The 20,695-nt window shown below is 48.1% G+C and overlaps 9 protein-coding genes and 1 non-coding gene across 10 annotated transcripts; 3 read left to right on the forward strand and 7 right to left on the reverse strand.

Annotated features, from left to right (window-relative positions):
- Nucleotides 1-1,098: 1,098 nt before the first annotated feature.
- FPRO_06977 (uncharacterized protein) lies at nucleotides 1,099-2,700 on the forward strand (the record flags this gene model as incomplete). Its single annotated transcript, XM_031228050.1, has 1 exon — nucleotides 1,099-2,700. One exon carries the CDS (start codon nucleotides 1,099-1,101, stop codon nucleotides 2,698-2,700), a length of 1,602 nt encoding a protein of 533 aa, XP_031078425.1.
- Nucleotides 2,701-3,160: 460 nt separating this feature from the next.
- Nucleotides 3,161-4,495, reverse strand: FPRO_06976 (uncharacterized protein; the record flags this gene model as incomplete). The annotated part of the gene is made up of 2 exons (XM_031228052.1): nucleotides 3,161-3,755; nucleotides 3,801-4,495. 2 exons carry the CDS (start codon nucleotides 4,493-4,495, stop codon nucleotides 3,161-3,163), a joined length of 1,290 nt encoding a protein of 429 aa, XP_031078426.1.
- An 819-nt stretch (nucleotides 4,496-5,314) lies between these two features.
- FPRO_06975 (uncharacterized protein) lies at nucleotides 5,315-5,794 on the forward strand (the record flags this gene model as incomplete). The annotated part of the gene is made up of 1 exon (XM_031228053.1): nucleotides 5,315-5,794. The coding sequence occupies one exon, from the start codon at nucleotides 5,315-5,317 to the stop codon at nucleotides 5,792-5,794; it is 480 nt and encodes a 159-aa protein (XP_031078427.1).
- Nucleotides 5,795-5,990: 196 nt separating this feature from the next.
- FPRO_06974 (uncharacterized protein) lies at nucleotides 5,991-7,653 on the reverse strand (the record flags this gene model as incomplete). Its single annotated transcript, XM_031228054.1, has 2 exons — nucleotides 5,991-7,381; nucleotides 7,428-7,653. 2 exons carry the CDS (start codon nucleotides 7,651-7,653, stop codon nucleotides 5,991-5,993), a joined length of 1,617 nt encoding a protein of 538 aa, XP_031078428.1.
- Nucleotides 7,654-8,526: 873 nt separating this feature from the next.
- Nucleotides 8,527-8,625, forward strand: tRNA. Its single transcript is given in 2 exon segments — nucleotides 8,527-8,563; nucleotides 8,582-8,625. It is a non-coding gene; the product is annotated as a tRNA-Ser (tRNA).
- A 404-nt stretch (nucleotides 8,626-9,029) lies between these two features.
- FPRO_06973 (uncharacterized protein) lies at nucleotides 9,030-10,414 on the reverse strand (the record flags this gene model as incomplete). Its single annotated transcript, XM_031228055.1, has 3 exons — nucleotides 9,030-9,493; nucleotides 9,549-10,283; nucleotides 10,339-10,414. The coding sequence occupies 3 exons, from the start codon at nucleotides 10,412-10,414 to the stop codon at nucleotides 9,030-9,032; spliced, it is 1,275 nt and encodes a 424-aa protein (XP_031078429.1).
- Nucleotides 10,415-11,257: 843 nt separating this feature from the next.
- FPRO_06972 (uncharacterized protein) lies at nucleotides 11,258-13,913 on the reverse strand (the record flags this gene model as incomplete). The annotated part of the gene is made up of 3 exons (XM_031228056.1): nucleotides 11,258-13,190; nucleotides 13,239-13,445; nucleotides 13,492-13,913. The coding sequence occupies 3 exons, from the start codon at nucleotides 13,911-13,913 to the stop codon at nucleotides 11,258-11,260; spliced, it is 2,562 nt and encodes an 853-aa protein (XP_031078430.1).
- A 516-nt stretch (nucleotides 13,914-14,429) lies between these two features.
- FPRO_06971 (uncharacterized protein) lies at nucleotides 14,430-15,587 on the reverse strand (the record flags this gene model as incomplete). The annotated part of the gene is made up of 1 exon (XM_031228057.1): nucleotides 14,430-15,587. The coding sequence occupies one exon, from the start codon at nucleotides 15,585-15,587 to the stop codon at nucleotides 14,430-14,432; it is 1,158 nt and encodes a 385-aa protein (XP_031078431.1).
- A 649-nt stretch (nucleotides 15,588-16,236) lies between these two features.
- FPRO_06970 (uncharacterized protein) lies at nucleotides 16,237-17,211 on the reverse strand (the record flags this gene model as incomplete). The annotated part of the gene is made up of 1 exon (XM_031228058.1): nucleotides 16,237-17,211. The coding sequence occupies one exon, from the start codon at nucleotides 17,209-17,211 to the stop codon at nucleotides 16,237-16,239; it is 975 nt and encodes a 324-aa protein (XP_031078432.1).
- A 1,628-nt stretch (nucleotides 17,212-18,839) lies between these two features.
- FPRO_06969 (putative SnodProt1 precursor) lies at nucleotides 18,840-19,312 on the reverse strand (the record flags this gene model as incomplete). The annotated part of the gene is made up of 2 exons (XM_031228059.1): nucleotides 18,840-19,198; nucleotides 19,252-19,312. The coding sequence occupies 2 exons, from the start codon at nucleotides 19,310-19,312 to the stop codon at nucleotides 18,840-18,842; spliced, it is 420 nt and encodes a 139-aa protein (XP_031078433.1).
- Between the last annotated feature and the right edge of the window lie 1,383 nt (nucleotides 19,313-20,695).

Genomic DNA, 20,695 nt, shown 5'->3' on the forward strand with positions numbered 1-20,695 from the left:
TCGACATGCGGCAAGTGATTTCTTGTTATTTTGTGACGCCTTAGGAAGGATTGCAGTATTGGGATATATCTGAAGTCGAGCTTGTGGACCTCTATTGGAAGACCGGTAAGTAGCACCAAAATGAATGCTTTTACACATCATCACCAGAAATCTAATGTACTTCACAGGTTGTGTAGTCATTGACTGCCGTGACGGGATGGCTGTGGCCGATGTTGATTGTGCAGCAGCGCATCTGTGAGTTTCCTTACTTGCTATCTGCGTCATCGCCGCAAATGAACTGACTGAGGCATGCTACAGTGTGATTGGATTCTTGGTTTCTTGGTTGTTATGACTTGGTCTTTTGAGGTTGGAGCCTTGGTGGTGATCGCCTTGACGGGGTGACGATGGAGAGGGCATTCGGCCTGCCAAGGCCGGGGGAAACAGTAAGTACCTAATCGCTCTGTCTGTTCTGGAACGTCCTAACTCACCATTATTGCAGTCTTTTTTATGCTTATGGATTGAGGCCACTAGTTCAGTTGGATCATAAGGTTCGTGGCAGCAGCTGTATGACCTTGAGACTTATCATTAAGGTTATTGTGTTTTTTTGGCGTGGTGTATGACGCCTTATATTATGTTATGCTGAAAAATAAGTATCTTATCGTGTTATCTTCTTATCTGAGACCCCGATTGGCTATGCCTTGCGTATTGCTACAGGGACATTTTGACTTTTCAATAAAACAGAATACACCAAACACTTTCCTCTTGCCTCTACCGTGACATGTTAACCTGGCTTCATTCGTCCTGACGCGTACCTTGACTCAGATTCCTTCAGTGAGACTGTGAGGATGCGGGCGGGGCTGCTGCCTAAGGTTCAGCCGCAAACTCAAATTTCCAGGCTTCGTGTCACTAAAATCTCAGTGGCCAACTTTGTGTGACGTGGTCTGATTATAAAGCTCCACGCCCATCCTCCTCAATCCTTTCTGGTACAGTTGCTCTGTATGAAGCACTCTCCCAGTCTTCCAGCCTACCCTATTGCCCTCTCTAAACTAACACTCTGCCTCGACCCATACTCCTCCATAAACCAGTACCCCCCATCGCTGGCTTGAATCGATCTCCGCCATGCCTTCATCCCCGTTCTTGAGTCTCCCCCCGGAGCTTCGCCATATGATCTACAAATACTACTACACTACGGCTGATGGCTATTCCCTCCAGGCAATCTCCTGGAAGCTCGCCACCGCCGATGGCAAACCGATTGACCTCGCCCTGATGTACACCTGCCGCCTTATAGCCTACGAGAGCAGAGACATGCCTCTGTCATATAATAAAGTCACCGTCTCTACAGTCTACGATCCCGAATTCCGCGCTTGGGCTGGCCGCTTCGACTATCTTCTCTTTGCCCAGTTTCGGAAACAGGTAAGCCTTGTTCTTATCTTGGGCGACTGGTTTCTCACTGAAGAAATGTGGGTTCGTATTGAACAAACGTTTCCCTGGTTCGTGCCGCAACTCAGAGAAGCCCTACGCCAACATCGACGCGGATCACAACGAATTGACCTGAGAAAATTTGAGTACTGGAGTTTCTCAAATTCCTTCAACTACTCCGCACAGCCTTTTTGTCGGCAGTCCTATGGATTATCCGCGCTTTGCGAGGCCCTCGAATTCACGCTACGTATCCTCGCCCAGACAGAACCCACGGAGAAGTTTGATAGGATTGTCGAGTATGAACTTCTAGACTGGGAACATAGCGGTAGCGATCGTCTCCTTGACTTCCTCGACCAGTGCTTTAAGCCTTGGGACGTACCGCACGCCGATGTCCTTGCAGAAATGGGGCGCAGGTTTGGAGATGATCACCTCTGGCCCAATCTCAGGGCCTGGGTGCCTAACACATACCAGACCAAAGAGTATCATGCGAAATTTCGCATTTCTGCAGCCTCTTCAGCCATAGGCTGGCTCAACAAACTTCCCGACAACAAACGAATGTGCATTCGCGGTATGGCGATCATTGAAGATTACCCCTCTGTAGGCCGTCAAGAATGCCACGCTGCAGGCCTCGTCCCTTTCTGCAGAGAGAATCCACAATTACGGATTAGTCACCGGGTCAGTATGCTGAATGTCATTTTTTCTCGGGCACTACTCAATCGCGCCGGGTTTTTCGGAGGTCTGGCAACTTACGCAGGGCATGAAATTGGAGCAGAAGCCTTTGACCAGGCAAACCTTATATCATTCTATGAGATAGCAGAATGGCTGGCAGAGATTGTTTCTCTCCCTAAGGCCGGAATGCCCAATGGGTCCTATACCTTCACTCTGGATGGAGAACCCATGGCATTCATCTGCTCCCGGATCTTTCAACAGATTGTCCTTCGAAAGGAGGCCATGCGATTTACCATAGAGCGATCGCTCCCAAGATTGGATCCAGAGGAGCGTTTGTATTTTGCTCTTGGGTTGCATCGAGGGCATGGCGACGCATTTGCGCAGCTCATCGATGACAGTTCCTTCATCAAAGCTAACTTCGACACTGGTCAACTTTGGAACGCAGAGAAAATGCTGGCTGAGTTTCGACGGATCGGACAGTATGAATTCTTTGGAAACTACAGAGGTCTTCGAATGCTGTACGAACTTCCCCGCCCACCATCGGTTCATATTGTACCAAGGTTGGGAGCGCTGGCAATGGAGAATTACGAAAGCAGGCCTTGCCGTCCGCGCTCCCTGAGAACCTGTTGGTGATTCACGTCACCTTCAGGGGAGGTGGCCACAAAACCAAGTGTGTGAAACAAGGCTCCTCAGCACTACCCATGGAGCGAACATCCCGTTTAGGTAACAGTTGCATTGTTAATTTGGTCGGAGAACGTAGACTAGATGCTTCGAATGTCATTTCGATGTGCGCAAAAGTAGATGGTGATCTAGGTAAGACTACTATTAGTTTCTGGAATAGTTATTGGTAGTAAGAAGTAGTTAGATGCGTTTCATCCAGTCAATCCACGGTGCGACATGTGAACTTGGCATTTGACATTTCATCTTAAGCAAAGCTGACCAGCATTCAAAACAAGCTATGGGCATAAGTCTTCGATATTGTTTGCTCAAACTGATAACAGATGCAAGTCTGTATAACTAAACCATTGTGCAATTATGTCCATCCTCCCAACTTGCCGCTGCGCGTCAGTCTAGGCTCAACATCCTCCCATATTTACGTATCAAACCCCCAACCGACCTGATCACTCGACGACCCAGCAAAACGCATCAGACTCCTCGCACCGTTGACAGCATTGAATCGTCCGCCCTGGAAGGCAGCAGCGGCCACTCCTAGCGCAGCTCTCGTATCAACACCCTCATTTCTCGTGTTCGCATCCCCCCTCTCTAGAACCTGATTCAAAAACGCATCACCCGCCAAGCCCTCATATCGGTCCAGGCAAAGCTGCTTGATGGCGGGCCCATACAAGTCCACCCACTGCTGCTCACTGACAGTGGTGTAGCTCTTCTGGCCGTTCGCGTCGGTCCGAGAGAACGGCCATTCGGCGCTGACGACTTGATATCTCTTTGTGATGAAGAAGAGGACTGGCCATGAGAAGATCCAGAGAAACGTGAGATAGAAGATCCAGCAGATCCAGGTCGTCAGGCGCCACGTATTGAGGCTATTGGATGAGTAGATGTCAACTGCTCGGTCGGCGACTGGGAACTCAATCGTGAGATTTCCTTTGTAGTTGGAGCTTCGGACATAGTTTGTCAGACTATCGCGGAAGAAGGCCTCATCCATGCCAGTGACTGTTCTAGTCAAACGGAATCTGGAACTCGTTAGAAAGAAACTCAAGACATGATGTGAAACATACACTTTGGTGCCGGCTGCTTTGGCACAATATCGATGACACCATTCCTTCAGGGTTGGCTTCGCATGACCAACTTCGATATCACCTTTCGCGCCGTCCTGACGTTTCTTCAGCACCGTGCCGCGGTATGTCTTCTCGCCGCTCTCAACAGTCTTGAGCGTCGAGTTGCCCAGAGGATTTGTGATGAAATTGGGATACAGATAGTTCTGCAAGTTGACCATGATCCGGAAATCGGTCACCTCTTCACGCTTACTCTTCCCATCGCTATCGCGCTTGGTTTCCTTGTGAGTCCCTGTTATGTTGATATACGGCGAAGGAGGATACGCTGCCATGGTTCTGACCCATCTCTCGAGAAATGCTGGGTCGGCATCGGATCGGGGATCTCGCACGGCGTTGACTTCGTTGCCGATACGAGTGCGCTTTTGACCGATGCGGTTAGAGGCGAAGGCGATGTGAGACTCGGGCCGGGTGACGCCTGTTTGAAGAAGTTCTTCTTCAATCCCAGTGCTATCGATAGCAGCCACCGCTATAGTGCTTGGATCAAGAGTCGGTGTATCCTGGTATGCAGGCGGCGGTGCTTCATCGCCGTTGAGAACGTCGTCCTCTACGTGGGCGTATGAGGGTTCCCCTGCAGTCGTGTGCAGTGACACGGCGTCAGGGTCATCCCGATAAGGCTTCAGCGACGGAGGATTGCCCATTTTCGCGAGGCTGCTATGGTTTACCAAAACTTGGTGAGTATGCCGTCCTATTTGAGCAGCTTTTTAGGTCCAGCTTGAGCTTAGGCAGCAATCTGTTTGTGTTGAAAGAAAGATTAACTTATCTCACGCGTTCACGGCGCGGTTTTTGTCAGATTTCATGCCCCAATACGGATGGAGTAACCGCCGATCCGGCGATTTCCAATTTGGGGATAGCGGCTATCTCATGACCAAACAAACAAGTTGCCATGAGATAGAACTGTCATTGACCAATGGATTGCCTATAAAATGCAGAATATGAAGATGAAATTCGTTTCACAACTGAGCCGTGCTATAGACTCCTGTGAAATCATCTATCGACTCATCTGGGTTGTTCATTTTTCACCAGATCTCCTTCAGAGCCCTTATCTTTCATTAAACGAACACAAACCCCCCCTAGAAATGAATCGCAGTACGAATTTCTTTATTCCACATATATAGGACACTGTAGCCTATTGTTCACTTCTGCTTATGATGAGATTCCGGTTGGCAAAGATTGACGTTCTAGAAATGTCGGGGCATATACTTGTTCAGTAGTCCTCTTTCACTGGAACTCGTGACACGCAATATGGTTTGGGTGACCAGCCAATTAGTAGATCTACTCCAGCAAGAAATAATGGCTATAAAGTCATACGACGTTCCTGAATGATAGAAATTCCTCTCATTCTCATTTAGGACTCGCGCTTTAAAGGTAAGTTCCAACCACTTCTCATACTGAGTCCAACCAGGTCATCTTTCTATCAGAACTCTCAAACCCACCAGAAATAAGTCTCTCAGAAAATCATGTCTTTGGGTGTCCGCTTCACAACTATACCCGATCCCTCGGAGGTCGGCGAAATCTGGAAGGATCTTGAAGAGCTTATCGGCTCACTCAAGTCTCGGCTCGAGCGTCGAGAAGAAGAGTATTCTGAGCTCGCTATAGACGTGGTCAATCGTCTAGAGTCGGGTATCCAAGGCGAAGAACGTCAGGCTCAACTTTGCAAACTTCGTGAGTCTTGGGGGCACATCCAGACACTGGAGCGTGAGCTACGCTTTTACCTGAAACAGCTGAGGAGACTAGCTGAGAGCTCCATGTCAAGAATTGCCGAGCAGCTTGGGACTCTGAATGTTGATTCGATGGCGAGGGCTATCCAGGCAAGTGAGATGAGTAGTGCATGCTATGAGAAGCCTGTCGAGCCGTTGTTTGAGACAGTCACTGAGTCGCCTCTTGAGTATATATCAGACTCTTGGAAATGCCAAGAGTCGGAGGAGTTCAAAGGATGATGAGCTTTGAAAAGATCTCCTAGTGAACTTCGAGTCTTGCTAAGTAAATGTAAAAGTAGTTGCAGTTGGATTAACAGACTCGAATCAAATAAACTTGTTTGACATTAATATAAGTAGCCGGAAGTATGAATATGTGAAATGAGGCCAGAAATGAGCATTTCCAATTACTGTTTCTCTACCTAGCGACAACCACAAATTAACCCAAGACTCTATACACAGGGTACTCGTCCCCGACATTGACCGGCAGGATATTGAATGTAGCATACGAATCGATATTCTCAGGCTCAAGAACAGTAAACGCGTACCCTGCAGCAGCCTGCCTTGTCGGCACCCAAAAGCTTCCGGCCGGCATCGTGATCTCTTTCTTGTTGATCTCAGTAGTGACCTTATTCAACACAGTTCCCTGGTAGACGGTGCTGGCCAACTCAATGCTCGTAACGTTATAAGCTTCAACCTCGCCGCGGAACTCAGAGCGAATGTTCTCGACGGTAACGCCGTTGAGGCGAAGTCGGTCGGCGGCTTCTTTCCATGCTTGCGGGAAGATGTACGCTTCGGGGCGAGAGCGGGTAAGGTTGGACTTGACAGGTGTTGAGCTAAGGAATTGCACGGGGATTTCGACGAGTTTGCCGGTTGGGAGGTCGATGAAGTCCCAGGTGCGGTTGGTGGGCTGGAAAGAATCTGTAACGACGACTTCGTCTACGCCGTCGATGAACTTTTGACGGGCACCTTCGACAACTTCGTATACCTCTTCAGCCTTGTCCGCGGCTGTTTGGACGATGGCTTCGACCATGGTCAATCCTGAAGCAACGCGGCGCTGAAAGTGCTGGCTTCCAAGACCGATGCCTCGAGTTTCAGTGAGGAAGACCATAACTTGCGTCAGCGCCAATGAAACATCACCAGCTCGCGCTTGAGTGTCAAGCTGAGTAAAAACCAGTGGCTCCTCCCTAGCATTTCCAGTGATATAAGGGCTCCAGCGTAGATTCAGCTTATCCATTGCCCCGGCAATTCTAGGCACGAAAACCTCCTCGGAGTATTCCCGAATGTCCTTGTGAATATTGAGATTCTTCATAGGATCAAATTGACCATCCACGGCTTGCGCCCACTGATCTTTGAGGCCATAAGCCCGATTGGCGCTATATTCATGAGCGTCTACCATGACGTGAGGAGCAAAATCGACAATGAGTGCCTTGACCTCACGGGTTTGTTGACTTGCGAAACGAATGTGATCTCTGTTGGGATCGTAACCCGTTGCCAGGAATCGCTGGAAGAAAGCGACACCATCCGGGTTGTAACGAGGCAAGATCATGATGTCCATTTTCTCGAGTATGGACGCTGCCCAGGTTGAGTTGGCGTCAAATTTGCCCAGCAGCGCGAGGAGGGCTTGGTCGCCGCCGGGTTCATTTCCATGGACACCACCTTGAAGGTACACACGGAGCTTCTCGGATGAAGATGAATTGGCCTTGATCTCAGGCTGCGACGAGGTAGACAAGTAAACATATGGAATTGAGCGTCCTTCGTCGGATTTAAAGGACGGGTTGTTGTATGTCGACCAGTCATTGCGAGATGCAAGACTCTCGAGGAAATAGTCTGCTAGTGTTAGTGCATGGATCTTGAAGATGCGTTGGGAACATACTCAAAGTAGCGTCGCTTGTTGGTCCGCTTGTGCCATTGTCGAAACCAGCGGCGATGCTCTTGGGGTCAATGAAAGCAGGCGACTGGAGATCTATCTGCTTGACCTCAGGGAAGTTCTTGGCAGCTTCTTCACCGTCTTTCGTAAGGGCAACTTGATTATCGTTATACCGAATTGCGGTGGCCAAGCCGGCGCACAAAAGCCCAGTGAAAGCAGCGCGAAGCGTCATCTTTCCAGTGGACCTACAAATTCCAACAACAAAGAAGAGACATTGGAACCCGATGATGCGGGCATTTCAGCTTTTAAACCTCCCCAAACAACCTTCCTAGTCCGTGACGATCATCATACATGGGGAGCATAATGACCGAACTTCCCCGCCGATCCGCATAGCTTATCAGTAGCAAAGTTAGCCGATGATAAGCTTAAACCGTTTATAGTAGGTAGCTATGAGAATTGGCTCATTTAGCTCCGACGATGTTACAATCAACAGCGGGGAATGGGTCTGCCAAGGCTTGGTGGATGAGAAATTGTTTGCCGGTCTGTGGAAAGCAGGTTTATACGTAGGCTATTGCTTGGCTCTTTTTCTGTTTCCCGGAGAGGTGATAAGATAAGATAAAGATAAGAGTCTGGAGCTGGGTTGTGGTGGGGAATGCAGTGGTTGTGGGTAACTCCCGCAATGGAGTATTTATTAAGATACGTTTTCAGGTGTCTGATTTTTAATACTAGCTAATGATAAATGTGTAATTATTCTATTTAATAATTAATATATACTATTGTTGGCTTAACAATCTGACAGACTTTTTCTTACTATCGCACCGCCATATCCATAATCAATCTCGGTACGATATTCACAATTAGTGTTCAGAGTATCCAAGGTTGGAGAAAAGCGAACGGCGGTCGGGGTGGTATTGATTTGCAACACCTTGGCAACAATACCATCCCAATTACTCCTCTACTCACTGTTTTGCTTCAATCATAATGTTAGTAAAACTAATCAATACCATTCAAACATTTGTCAAGGAAGGCAAAGCAAAGTTAAAGTGATTATAGGTGTAGGACATAATCCATAAGTTGAGGCAGTATGACATAATCAGAAAGTTCAGACAACGTGGCCGAGTGGTTAAGGCGATGCCCTGCTATCTCTTCCGAGACATCATAGGCATTGTGTTCGCACGCGTAGGTTCGAATCCTGCCGTTGTCGATGTGTTTTTTATTGCTTTTGCATTAATGGGAATGCTAATTTTTGCCAGATCTACAATTTGACGTTATCGCGAGACTTGTCGATGTTGTGTTTTGGTAGCGCGATTCGGTGTTGTGATTGACCTTACAGTTACAGCGCAGCTATGTTTCTTTTTGATACATTAAATATTACTTCTGAAAATGTTTTTTATTGCTTTTGCATTAAAGGTAATGTTTATTTTTTGCCAAATCGACAATTTGATGTTATCGTGAGACTTGCCGACATTGCGTTCCGGTAGCGCGATGCAGTGTCGTGATTGAACTCATAAATGCTGCGCAGGTATGTTTTTTTTCGATGCAGTGAATATCCGTTCTCAAAAGACAAGCCATAATCATTTCTTCTTATTTGCATCTCTATGGTAGCAATTAATCAGAGTCCGAACTGCTGCTAGAATCGTACTTCCCACTTCCCTTCCCGAACTTGGGCTCCGGCATGTAAAGATGTGTCAAATTATGCGTCTCCCCTCTCTCCATTCCGCGACACGTATTTCCTGCATCGAAGCACTTCTGACACGTATCCCAATCTCCATTGTTGCAAACACTGCAGTAGTAAAACCCCCCCTTGATCAAGAGGTTGCACACATCACAGTAGTACTTGGGATACACCTTGACCAGGTTATGCTTGCCCTTGCCTTTGCAGACTTCTCCTTGGGCAAGGCAATCTCGGCAGATATCGTAGTCGCCGCCATCGCACTTCTTGCAGTGCGCGTAGGGTCCGCTGATTACCTGGTCGCAGATGTTGCACTCTAGGTCGACTTCCCAGGCTGGAAAGTGGGCGAAGTCGGAAAAATCTTCTGCCGTGCGGCCATGCTTCTTGGCTTTGCGTTTATCTGGTAACACGTTAGTATTCTTTTAAAAAGGTATCGTCTGTGATATTCATCTCACCAATTCGTTCTTTGACAAAATATCCTGCTGCACCACCGGCAGCAAACCCTCCAGCTGCAGCGAGGAAAGTAGACGACTTCTTTTCTTTCTCAGGCAGACTTGGCCGGGAATCTTGTGGATTGGCGTACTGTGGCTGACCTGGATGTCCCATCTGTCCATCATAACCTCTGCTCTGAGTGTTTAAACTTCCTGGGAAGGCTGGCATGCCTGGAATAGGCGGAAGATCCGATGGAGCTTGCCAAGAGCTTCTGCCTGAAGTTTCGACGTAGCACCATTGCTGTGACTGCTCAGACCAATACGGCACCCATCGAGGGGGCGCAGGGCATGAATGGCCAGGATCAGCAGTGCCAGGTCCCACTATCCTTGGAGTGGATTGGATTGAACAATTGTTTGGGGCTGTAGGAGCGCCGTAAGGTGCATGTGTTGCAGGAGGCGACTGCACATATTGGCTTGGAGGTGCAGGTGATGACGGCCATTGCGGGTGCTGAGGCTGCTGGGGAGACTGGTAATTATTGTATGGCGGTGGCTGTGGCTGCGGACTGTGAGTTTGATGTCCAGAGAGCGGCTGGCCTGGATATGGCTGCGGTGATTGTCCGTTATAAGATTGATAACCGGAGCTCTGTTGGTCCTGTCCAAGATAAGGAGGTTGTCCATATCCTTGCTGTTGATTCTGGTACGGCTTGTTGTTATAGGACTGGTGGCTTTGTTCAGTGGTCTGAGGCACTGGCGAATGCGCTATAATCGATTGGTTAGCGGATCTCTCAGTTAGCTAAATCATGGTGAGCTTCACCTCCTTGCTGTTGTCCTAGGCGATCACCTAAATTGAGCCCTTCAAATTCTTTCTTGAACTTGTTTAAGAACGACATATTGTCAAGGTCTCTGCCGTTGAGATAAGAACAAACAGAGAAAATGGACGAGACGTCGCGAAGGAACCTTTTAAGAAAAATATAGTTGCAAGATCAATGCCTGCGTTCAATCAATGTAAGCGAGGACTTCTCTCCAAGGAATGGTTTTGAAACGTGAGACTTTATAATTCAAGACCTCCTTTCGTCATCGGAGGATTTACCTAGCCCATTACCAAGGCTCAGAGCTAGTCCTTTTGCTTAGCGGGATGAGATGGCTTGTCTGTTGACGATCCTATTAAGCCAGCACAGAGGACTTGACGATCCTACGCTAATCAGCGTAGGCGTTGGAGTAGTGGCGAGCTAGCCAGCCCTACAGGGAACTGATCATTGGACGTCTATACGCGATTGCCCTAGAGATTGGTTCTTCTGAAGACGATGATATCATCATTCTGCAGAGACCTTTTCAGCTCAATTAAGTTCGGTATTTGCATCCAATATTTGCTGGCGATTGACATGCTGATCTATTTTGAGAGGCCTCCTTGATGTTCCCGGGAGGAAGCGGGGATTTTACTCAGCCCTGTGAGGCTGTGCTTAAGGACTTTGTAACGGGATCCTTGTCCATGGCCGAAGGATCTGGGTGCCCCTGACTTATTACCAGTTGGATTTGTCCAAATTATAGTCGCGAATTCACACTGTCTACATTGAGAGCATATCTTTGTCTGTCTGTGTTGGCAAGAGAGCTAGAAGCTTGTGCTTAGGTTGATAGGTCGGAAGGATGATGCGCATGGGAAGTTTAATTGCCAGCATATGGTGATCAGTCAGTGACGATATCCCCCAATCCAGTTAATGGAACATTATTTAATATCAGTTACTCATCCAATTACTGACCTGATACGCCACTTTTGTCCTTGCCTCCATTATCTCCAGTCTCTTGACTGCAGATCTTGTCCCTGGATGCTCAGACCCATGCGCCTCCCTGTAAATGTCTACACAAGTTTGCATCAGCGACAGAGCATTTGTATGTTGACCCATATCCCTCAAGATTTTGGCCCCCAGCTTCATGGTGTTCAACGTCCTAGGATGGTGTTCCCTCAAGACACTTTTTCTTGCCACTAGCACTTGCTTCTGGAGCCGAATTGCTTCTTCAAGTTCTCCCTGTTTCCTGAAAATCGAAGCTAGGTTATGCATGCTCTGCAGCGTATCTGGATGTTCTGGGCCCAACAGTATCCTTTGTCCCTCTAACACTTGTATTCTTATCTCTCTAGCCTTATCATATCGTCCCTGGTTCGAATATACTATCACCAGATTAGATTTCATTTTGAGAACAGCTGGATGTCTGTCTCCTTGGATCTTTTGTGAGACTGTTAATGTCCGGACGAGAAGGTCTTCGGCTTCAGAATCCCGACGCTGACAGGTATAGGTGAATGCCAGACTGCTCATACGGTCAAGGGTCCGCTCATGCTCCTCTCCCCAAATCTTCTTGCTGGTTTGAACTAGCTGAAGCTGAATGCTTTCAGCTTCATCCAGCTTGTCTTGCCTCCTGTAGGCCGAAGCTAACTCACTCAAGCATCTCTGCATAGTCACATGGTCTTCTCCAAGAATTGGCAAAGCTGCTACAATCGCTTTCTCGCTGATCTCCTCTGCTGCTTTGTACTTGCCAGTGTGAATCATATATCTTGCATATTGATACAATAGCTTTGCCCACGGTTCGACGTCATCCATCTGCGGCTCTTCCTGTGTCACAGACTCCAAGTGCGGTAGCAGCACCTGGCATGTAGCCCAGTTTTCAAATTCGTGAGGACTGAAATTGTCACGCATGGAATATATGAATAGGCTCTTCAATTGTGGCAGTTTGCCCGAAGACGATGTCCAAGCTCTGGTGCAAGCCTGCACCGTCGCGTGCAACTCGAAAATGTCTCGCTTGGCAGTCACATAAACCAGAGAATAGCTGCGAAGCACGTCTAGATCATCTTCAAAGCTGGGAGCTTTGTCTTTCAGACCTGCCAGTGTGCCATTGTAGTATTGAAGTGCGAATTCTGGAATTCCTTTGTGATCGAAAAGACTCATGAAGGACAAGAGATCGGTGGCTGACGGTCTTTCGTTACGAATCTTCTCGAATGTAACTTGCCAAGTGGTAATGACGGAGTTGGAAACAGTCTCGTCTCTGCGGAGATCACCAAGATCGATCTCCAGAAGGCTGTTCCTCTTCTGATCACTTTCTTGGAATGCTTTCAAATAGCTTTCGACTGATTCTCGGGGTGCACGTCGGTTGATGTAAGCTGCGGCTTGGGTGATAGCGAGGGGGATGTAATCCAAAGCCTGAAGAAGCTTAATAGCAGCGTCATTCTCGAAGTCGCCGGTGAGTTTGTTGGTGATAAGATGTAGGCCTTGAGCCCCATCCATGGTAGACACGTGGAAGATATTCTTGTGGCTACCAGTCAGTCTTTCTGCAACATCTAGGCTACGAGACGTGACCAGGATGGTGCCATTGTTGCGCTTCGGTAGGAATGATGCCAAAACCCGCTCGTCTGGGCCTTTGGGGTAGAAGAGTTTGATGTCATCGGCATTGTCTATAATCATAAGCCAACGACCTGACTCATTGTTCTGCAACCAGTCGCGAACAAGAGCGAGGATGTCCGTGCTTGACTCGTCTCGCTTGGGTAGTTTCATCCTCTCCGCTATAGCGCGGTAGGCTTCTTCGAATCTCGGTCTCGAACTTGCATGGACCCAGAATATGTTGATATCAGAATCCTCGTCGTGGATATAATAGGCGAAGTTGATGGCAAGCTGCGATTTGCTGCATTTTGTCAATTCATAGTATCGTTAGAGGGTCGGAGATACATACCCAAACCCTCCCATGCCCACAAGAGCCATGCGGCCAGCAGAGCCGCTGTACTTGTCTCTGAGCCACGCCGTCATATCGGGACGTGCGACGAAGTCTTGATCTCGATCGAAGGGAACATTAAAACATGGCGGGCGAGCTACGGACGGCGTGCTCTGTTGTTGTAGTGACAAATTCTCTACCCGCTGCGACACGTCGAGTAGTATTGTGCTATGGAAATGAGCATATCTACTTGCGCGTCAATTTGGATACTCACGTTTGATCGACTTGCAAACATAGAGTGATAGTCTGTTTGTAGTGCTCAAGATTTGCTATAACCGTGCTTATCTCCTTGCTCTCGAACGGCCACTTAAGCGCACGGAGTCCAAATCGGCGCATGGCCTTCCGCGCGCTCCCAGGATCAAGTCTATCCCGGACTTCTGCTAGTTCTGTCTCGCATGCATTAAGCGAATCGATTAGCGACCGCGATGTCGCAAGCGCCGTGTTTTTCGGGTCATTGAGGAGTCTCTGAGCCGCTTCGAGGCATATATTCAGGTCCTTCAGCCGAGTCTGGAGCCGAGAAATGTCAGCCTTGGCATTTCCAACTGCGGTCGAGTACTGGACACAGAGTTTCCCGACTTTGGCGGAGAGCTCAACGATAGCGATGATACTAGCGGCAAGCCCTACGGCCTCCGCCATGGTGTGCGATCTTTCTTTCGGTCACTTTGTCTCGATGTTGATGAGATGCAGCATCGCGCTTTATCAACGGGCAGTGAGGGGCATCATTTTCAACCCTGTCTGCCCGATGAGGCAGTGGTGTCAGCTGAACCCGACGTGGCTTTTACGGTTCAACGACAATGGGCTTTGACGTCAAGGTGCATTGATTGGCACAATCGGGCGGCGCAATCGAGTGTTGGGCGCTTAAATTCTGTAATTGCTGCGCATACTGCTGAGACACATATTAATTACGGCTGAGGTTGCGGATCGAATTTCACAACGACAAAAAGCACGATGTCTGACTGTCAGCAAAATTTGAAGATTCTCTATTCGTAACTGACCCGCTATGCAAACTGTGCTGAGCTCTATCATTTGACAATCTAGTAGTCATGATCCATATGTGTTGTTTCCGCTTTGATATTGTATCTGTGCCAATCGTCTAACGCCATACCCAAAACGCCTTTGAAATGCAAAGTAAATATTCGTACCCTCTCAAATTCATGCAACAGACTCTGTTCTTCGTGATCGTCGACGTCGTCGGCCTTCATGCAATGGCGTAGATCGATGCTTATTCACTGCTGCCAGATCGAGAGTTGACTCGGTAGCAGCTCTCTTGACAACTTCCATAGAGCCATCTTCTTCAATAGTCTGGATAGTCATCTCTCTCTTCTCATCCTCAATCATCTCAATCTTCTCTCCGACACCGAGAAGTCGTGGTGTATCTGAGATCTTGGGCTTTTCTGACAGACCCATCCAGGCTAGAGTCTTTTCCCATATTCCTGGTGGTGGGGGACTCCACATCCCGACATCAAAGGTATAGTGTTGTTGCTCGTCGGGGAGATTGAGCCATACGAAGGGTCTGTTGCTGTTGATCCGTCCTTCGATGACAAAGTCGCCAATCTCGTCGGGGATTAATATTGGCTCGGGAATGAGAATGGTTTGGTAGGCGGGTACGATGAGATGAAGCTGGACAGGTCGGCAGAACTGCTTTCGTCGTGCTTTTGACATTTCTCGCTTCGTGATGCGCTCCCGGGCTGCGAGCATGAACATGAAAACAGTGTCGAGCTGATTGGTATAGCCGCAGAACCGAGGACTTAGTGGTTTCTCCTCGACGAGATGGAAGAACTTGGGATACCAATCAGTATCGGGATGATAGAGAAAGAACCAGTGATCGCGTTCGGTATCGACACTCGTTTGACTTAATCGTTCTCGAATCATATCGAAAACATACTGCGGAAAGTCTCGTTGAGCCGTAAGCGCCGCCTGAGCCTCAAGACTCGTCGAAATCTCGCCAAGCTTGGTCGCGATGAGGTTCAAGGCCTGAACGCCCTGATACGTCTGGATGACATTCGCGCCCATACCCAACGTCGTAGCGACGATACTGAACTGATGAAACAATCTCGTACTATCAACTAACGACTGGCCCATGATGTGCATCTGCGGCAGAATGCTCTGCGCGCCCTTGATGGTCTGCGACGCGCTAGAGAGAAAGTCGTTAGCATGTTGGATAACGTCTCCGACCTTGGAGATCTTATTCGCAGCCTGGACGATCTTGATGACGGGCGCTGCAGAGGCGCATGTGCTTGCCACTTCGAGGGCTGCTGCTTGGAATTTCCTGTCGCGAACTGCTTTGGTGAAGAATTCGTCGAGGCCCATGATGTTAGTTTCAAAAAGAGTGTGTCGAGAGAGTAAAGCTCCGTAGGATGGCCTTTGGAGGAGGCCGTAGAAAAAGGCGGTAACTGAAGATGGAGTACGGCTTATCGATGTGGCGAACATGATTGGTTTAGCGAGCGTGCTGTGGCCAATTGGAGATGGACAGCTGGTGAAGTGGATAACTTGCGGCCCAACGTGAGACGCGTATCATAACAAAGGACAGTCATCGCCTTGAATCCAGGGACGAGAAATATGACGCAAGTGATCACGATAGAGGTAAAGAGCCTGAGCTAGACAGACCCTCTTTGTGGATTGTCTCGGTAATGTGAGCCTGGTAGCTGGATCGTAGAGACGAGCTGAGGGAGCTAAGAATAGCTTCAGGGGGAGCTTTGGAAGTGGGCCGCCAAGATCTGCAGAAGAAAAGCTCTGATGCACAACTCGGGAGATCATTTTATGCAGGCTTGTGAAAGTGTATTGTTATGCCTAGGGTAGTTTGAGGGTCGTTCAATCGAGATCGTGAAAGGCCATGAGGGGTAGGATGGTTAAAACTAAACAATATTGATTACACAATTAAAAAACTATGATTAACATCAGTGGCACTGGGAAAAAAACAAACAATATGGCCTCAACTGTGCAAGTCACCAGAATGAGCTCACTGCTTCTGCATTTTAGCCCAAGCAATGGTCGCGCCCAACCTATCCCCAGATTCATAAAATAAGTAGGTGTTCCCTCCAGAACTCGCAATATCCGGCGCCGCGACCCGGCCAACATCCTCCCCCTTCCCTCTCGACTGATATAGCAAAATCGGCTCAGCTCCAACATCCCGTAATGTCTGATCAATAGTCCTCGCGTAAATCTTACCCGAAGAACCATGGTAAATAACATACGCCTGCCCATTCCACGTCCAGTAATTCGCACCCGAGACATCTGTCCCCTCAGTTCCACCAGGCTGAACAACATAATCTGAATCAACGGTCCATTTACGACCATCGACAGATTCAGCAAGACGGATTTTGCGCCTGTTGTCTTTTTCATTGGCCATGTAGAACATTGCGTAGTTGTACTTGGAAGCTGGGTTGGGATGCGCAAATACACGAGCGTAGCTTGATTCTGTGGTGTTGGAGCCACTCATCTGGTTGTTAACTGCTACGCCGCCGTAACGGAAGTCAACGCCGTTGCTTGATTCTGCCCAGCGCGTTTGTGTGTTATCGCCGTGGAAGTAAAGAAACATTCTCCCAGCATCGGAGTTCCAACTTGCATCTGGGCTTGAGACGTGAGGGACGGAGTAATATGAGTCCCACTTGTTGGCGATGACTGGGTTGTTGGGATACTCCTTCCACGGCCCCTCGAGACTATCAGAGTATACTAGCGAGATACCACCTGGGTTCTCGTGAGGTGCGTAGTACAAATACCATTCTCCGAGAGGGTCGTCTAGATATTCTCCTGCATGGAAGATACTAGGGAAGATGAACTCATTCGTTGGGTTGTACTCAAAGGTAGCTTTATTGGTAACGTGCCCTTTGTACCAGAAGTTTGGCCAGACAGCAGGTGCCGGGGCAAGTTGTGCACCTGCAAGAGAAGAGAAAAGGGCCACTACTAGGAGGCGAATAGTCGTGGTGAAGCGCATGATGTTATATATAAAAAAGCCGCTGATTTTCACTGAAATACAGAACAGATAAGATCAACAGATCGTCACAAAATCTTCCAGCATTATCTTCTCCTTTTATAAAAATCATTTCCATCTACCGTATAACCAACACGCATTATCATCGGCATCAAACCGACACTCCCCGAAAAGATGTGAGTCGTGCCAGCGCATGACAAGACAGAAAAAGGCATGACCCATCCTCATCTCGCTAGTGTCAGCCTTGCAAGCAATTATGCGAGAGTCAGGGCAGCGCCTCGACTGGTCAGAGGGAAGCGCGCAGTGTAACATCGGAAAACAAATCTGCACGCCAAGCCTGGGGTCGTGACTTGCATCTCCCCTAGATTTTGGTGGAGGGAGCGGGTACTGTGTTATTCCCGGTGTTTCAGCATGTGACGCGGACATGTGGCGGTTGGGGATGCTGACTTGTGTATGCATATTTTCATTAGTACATGGACGGTAGTTGGATGAGCAACACGTCATTGGGGTGAGGTTATTGGTTGTTTCAGGTGATGGCTCTGTATGTCAGCTTCCTAACGTGGCAGTATCTCGTCCGATATAGCTGATGTTCAATAAGAAGAATGATCTCAGGTAAGGATGTGGCTTGGCAATATCATGGTTATCAGCGAGGATGCATAAAAATTCGGTGTGAGATGGCTTTACAGTGAAGGAACAGCGCTCCTGGGCTGCGACCTTCGTATTAGGTGAGTATTTTGAAGTATGGAATCACAATGTGATGAACCCGGATAGATCTGGAACCTGTTGAGCGACTGTTCGAAAATCTCAACTGCCGTGTTGAAATTGATCTCATGTCATGGACTCATGGGCCTCAACATCTCCATCAGACTCCAACCAGGTGCTCAACATTGCAACCCAATATTCAACATTACATAACTGTTAAGGGACCTCCTGTTTCAAACATGCAAGGCTGACCGTCCTTAGGATGCATCCAATGAAACCTCGCGTCACTGCAACCGTGCCTGTTTTTGAGCCCTATGTTTAAGACGACAAAACAAAAAACACCCATAGGATCAAATTTTCCCTTGGCTGATTAACTTGACCTAAGATTATCAGAGTTCATCGCTTTTCGCTCTGGAGTCTCGTTAGACTACTGGATATGACGTGGTCACCCTTAGTTTCTTTTGTTCTGACGTGTTTATATGCATGACATCCACATGAAACACGTAAAGTGCCTATACTTCAAGGACATATATCAAAGCGCATAAGCCTCAAAGCTGAGAAACCTGTTGCACAGTGTCATATTGGCATGTCAAGGTGAAAAGATGAAAGCTTCTTACGCTGTAAGATATTGCATAAATGGTGGCAGATGTTGTTTGGCTCAAACTTCATTGCGATGGTCAGTAACACGTCATAGATGATTTTCACAGCGTTGTCAAATTTATGCGAAGAAGCAGTTTTATCAAGCCAAACGCTTTCTATTGCCGCTGATGTCATAGCTGAGGTTCCATGGCAGTGAATGAGAGCACTTGATCGAATAGAATAGAACATGGCAGCATAAGCCGTCGTAGAATTATCATTAAATCAAAACTCATCACACATCCAATCGTCATCAGTCCACCACCATCAGATCATTAACGGCAGTCCAACACTTATTTGAGACCACAGTTGCTAATAGCAACCTGAGTAGCAGTGGCATCAACCCTTCCAAGCTTAACAGCCTGATTATTCGTAAGCGCATTCATCGCAGCAGGCGAAATGTTGAATCCCGCATCGGTATGATCAATCGCGAGAACATTAATGCTCTTTCCCTTGTAGGTGAGCTTCCAGCAAGTACCGCAGTTGGGAGAGTTCCAACCCGCGACGGCTTGGGCACCGCCGATATAAGGGAACTTGGGAATTTGGCCTTGAGTCTTCCACTTGTATTTTGTGATGAGACCGTTTTTGCCGTCGGAACAGGCGACGGCAGTGAGGGCGCGGCCTGATTCGCCGTAGCCTGGGTCGTAGGAGACTATAGAGTGTTAGATGGGGATAGTAAGAGGAGAATGGAGGAGGTGGGCGGACCAGTGGTGGCTGAGACTGAAGTCAGAGCTGCAGCGAGGTAGAAAAGGTTGGTCAGCTGCATGGTGAATGATATTACTGTATTAGAATATTATTGATTGATGAACAGGATGTGTAGATTATGGAGCAAGATAAGAACGAGGTGCACATCTTCCTCTTTATACGTGTCCTCACTCTCTCTGCCCATCCGAATGCCGAGCCATCCGATCATAAACTTCGTGTTCAAAAGCCATAAGCCTCCCCCGCAGCATCTTCCCATCCATGTTCTGATCCCTCTAAACGGTATGTGGATGTAACGGATCGGTCCGCAACGCTCGAGAAGAAAAGTCTAGAGTTTGCGCCAGGATAATCAGCTGAGTGTGACTAACCGAATGCAGCATAATCCTCCCCAAAATGATCGTGTTCGAAGGAAATGGAGGGGTAGAAAGTGTTTCAATTGGCTGGCGGAGCATTGAGTTCCGAGCGTTCGTATTGAAGCGCTCTCGTATTCATCAGATGATTGGGGACGGAAGCTATCAGATGATGATGGTCGGATCAAAGGGTCCAACAAGGTTTGGAGATTTCTGACGTCAGAAGCCACTCCAAACGTTCAAATTACTGCAGATTGCACCAAATATCGTGCTGCTTGTATGGGCGAAGATTAATACATTTGAAGCGGATGATCCGGGATTAGCAGGTTCTAAAGCGGCTCGGTATGCTGCAGCGGAATTCATGATGTTACATTGAAACGATCTCGGCACTCAGGATAATCAATGCCCGCGCCATGAACTTGCATCACCGATCTCCGCTTCAATACGGACTATCCATTCGGTGCTCGTATTCACCATTGAACCAAAGCACGTGTAGCCTGATTGATTCCACTCACACCCGTATAGAGCGCAACGATACAACTTCATCATTACGATCGACTCGGGACGCACGATCCTTGGAAGATAAGACGCCGATGAGCCGTTCAGGCATCAGATAGTCAGTAGCGTAGTAAAGAGTCATCAAGTCCTTCGTCGCAATTGCGACATGATGGGGCCAATCGTACAAAGGAACATGTCTTGTAAAAGGTGATGTGTCACAACGATACTCACAATCTTGTGGTGAGGTCTCAACAGAAGAGCCTCCTCCCACGTGGCTAAATGACCTTGTCTTCATATTCTGGAAACATTCTACCGCTTCTAGTCAGCACGCCATGTGGTTGGCTAATTGATGATAAGCCATAATCGGAGCGGTCTCACAGGACCGAGCGACATTCTATGTCGCCACCGAGCACCATGGCAAGACGACATCTATAGCTGTACGGGCAACTACCTTGCTTACATGTTTATGCTGAATGACCTACGTATGCAGCAGATAAGCCCAATATCACGTGTCTGGTGGGTCATTGAACGAGGCATCACGAAAGAATGGTATTGTACTAATAAGAATGATAAAAGAAATTTCCAACGCCGATTCATGA

This window comes from Fusarium proliferatum (assembly GCF_900067095.1).
Source record: "Fusarium proliferatum ET1 genome assembly, contig: FPRO_scaffold003, whole genome shotgun sequence".
Classification (NCBI taxonomy): Eukaryota; Fungi; Ascomycota; class Sordariomycetes; order Hypocreales; family Nectriaceae; genus Fusarium; species Fusarium proliferatum.